We start from the raw sequence: 1,254 nt of genomic DNA, 5'->3' as shown, positions 1-1,254 counted from the left end.
TTAGGGTTTCTTTGGAGTTCATTAGTAGTTATAGATCTTACCCAAGTCAAAAGGAAACAACAGTAAAGTTGACGTTTACGGTTACCCAAAAGAAAAATTATATATTCCGTATAATATTATATATCTCTGAAAATTTAAGGTAAAAAATAGTTAAATGGCAGATAAATTTTAACATGAAAATCTACGAAACCGTCGACTTATCATATCACACTGTACGAAGATAGGCACACAGATTCATACACGAAAAAGCAAGAAATTAAAGCAGAAAAAAAGAAATCGGAGAAAGAAATCGGAGAAAGAAAAATTACCGATTTACTGCAGATAAAATTTCTGAAATTATTTTTTTACAGTACAAATAATAATGCGAATAGCATGAAAGAAAAAATCAGGAATGTAAGTAGACCTTCGCTGTTTCTTCAAGTATCGTGCATGCATTTTGGGCTATCTTTTACTTCTCTCTCTCTCTCTAACTTCTACTGTGTTGTTTGCTCTGCATGCACACGCTTTCTCTCTCTAATTCACTCTCGTAGTTTCTCGCTCTAAATTTAAACAAAAAAATATACTGCTTAATCGATCTGTATCGTTACCCTTCTTTAGGATTATCCCCTACCGAGAATCACCGACCGCCGCCGTTTTTAACTGCCTTTGACCCGTGAGATTCGGTTCAGATTTCATGCAATAGCAGAGAGATGGATTGTTGATGGGGGTTGTTTTTGGTCTGCGTGGACGTTGCATTCGATAGATTGAGCAGGGGTGAGCTGTAAAGTGTTGTTAATGTTTGATTATTGCTGTGTTGAGGGATTGGATAGAGGATTTTTGGTTGTTGATCTGGGTTAGAGATTTGTTGATTGGGATTTAGGGTTTTGATTTGATTTGAGGAGTTTTGAGGTTTGGAGTATTGATTGGAGGTGTTTTTGGGGGTTGGGAGGTTTGATTTTGGGGAGAGGAATGGGGTCAAAGTTTTGCATGAACGAGCTGTGTCGTGCGACGACGTCGTCTGAATGGAAGAAAGGTTGGGGCTTGAAATCAGGTGGATTTGCAACGCTGTGTTCCAACTGCGGGTATTTCCTCTCTCCCAATTTTGGCTTTGTGGCTGTGAATTTTTTGCTCATGAGATGTTTTTTGTGATGCGAGGGCAGTTTGGGGATATGGCGATTTTGGATCCCTGAAAAGAGCTGGCCTTTTTTTTTTCTGTTCGTGCCAAATCTTTCTTTTTTTTTTTTTTTTTTTTTTTTTTTTTTTTTTTTTTTTTTT

At 37.2% G+C, this 1,254-nt stretch overlaps 1 protein-coding gene across 2 annotated transcripts in view; it reads left to right on the top strand.

The window, feature by feature from the left end:
• Nucleotides 1-436: 436 nt before the first annotated feature.
• Nucleotides 437-1,254, top strand: part of LOC116004537 (B3 domain-containing transcription repressor VAL1-like) — a 7,298-nt gene continuing 6,480 nt past the window's right edge. For both annotated transcript variants that reach the window (XM_031244630.1, XM_031244629.1), the window contains exon 1: nt 437-1,061. In XM_031244630.1, coding sequence (XP_031100490.1) covers nt 949-1,061 — 113 coding nt within the window. In that variant the 5' untranslated portion in view covers nt 437-948. The remainder of the gene's footprint in view (nt 1,062-1,254) is intronic.

The sequence above is a fragment of the Ipomoea triloba genome, chromosome 14 (assembly GCF_003576645.1).
Source record: "Ipomoea triloba cultivar NCNSP0323 chromosome 14, ASM357664v1".
Taxonomy (NCBI): Eukaryota; Viridiplantae; Streptophyta; class Magnoliopsida; order Solanales; family Convolvulaceae; genus Ipomoea; species Ipomoea triloba.
Note: the sequence above shows the minus strand (reverse complement) of the source record. Positions and strands in the feature narration are given on the sequence as shown.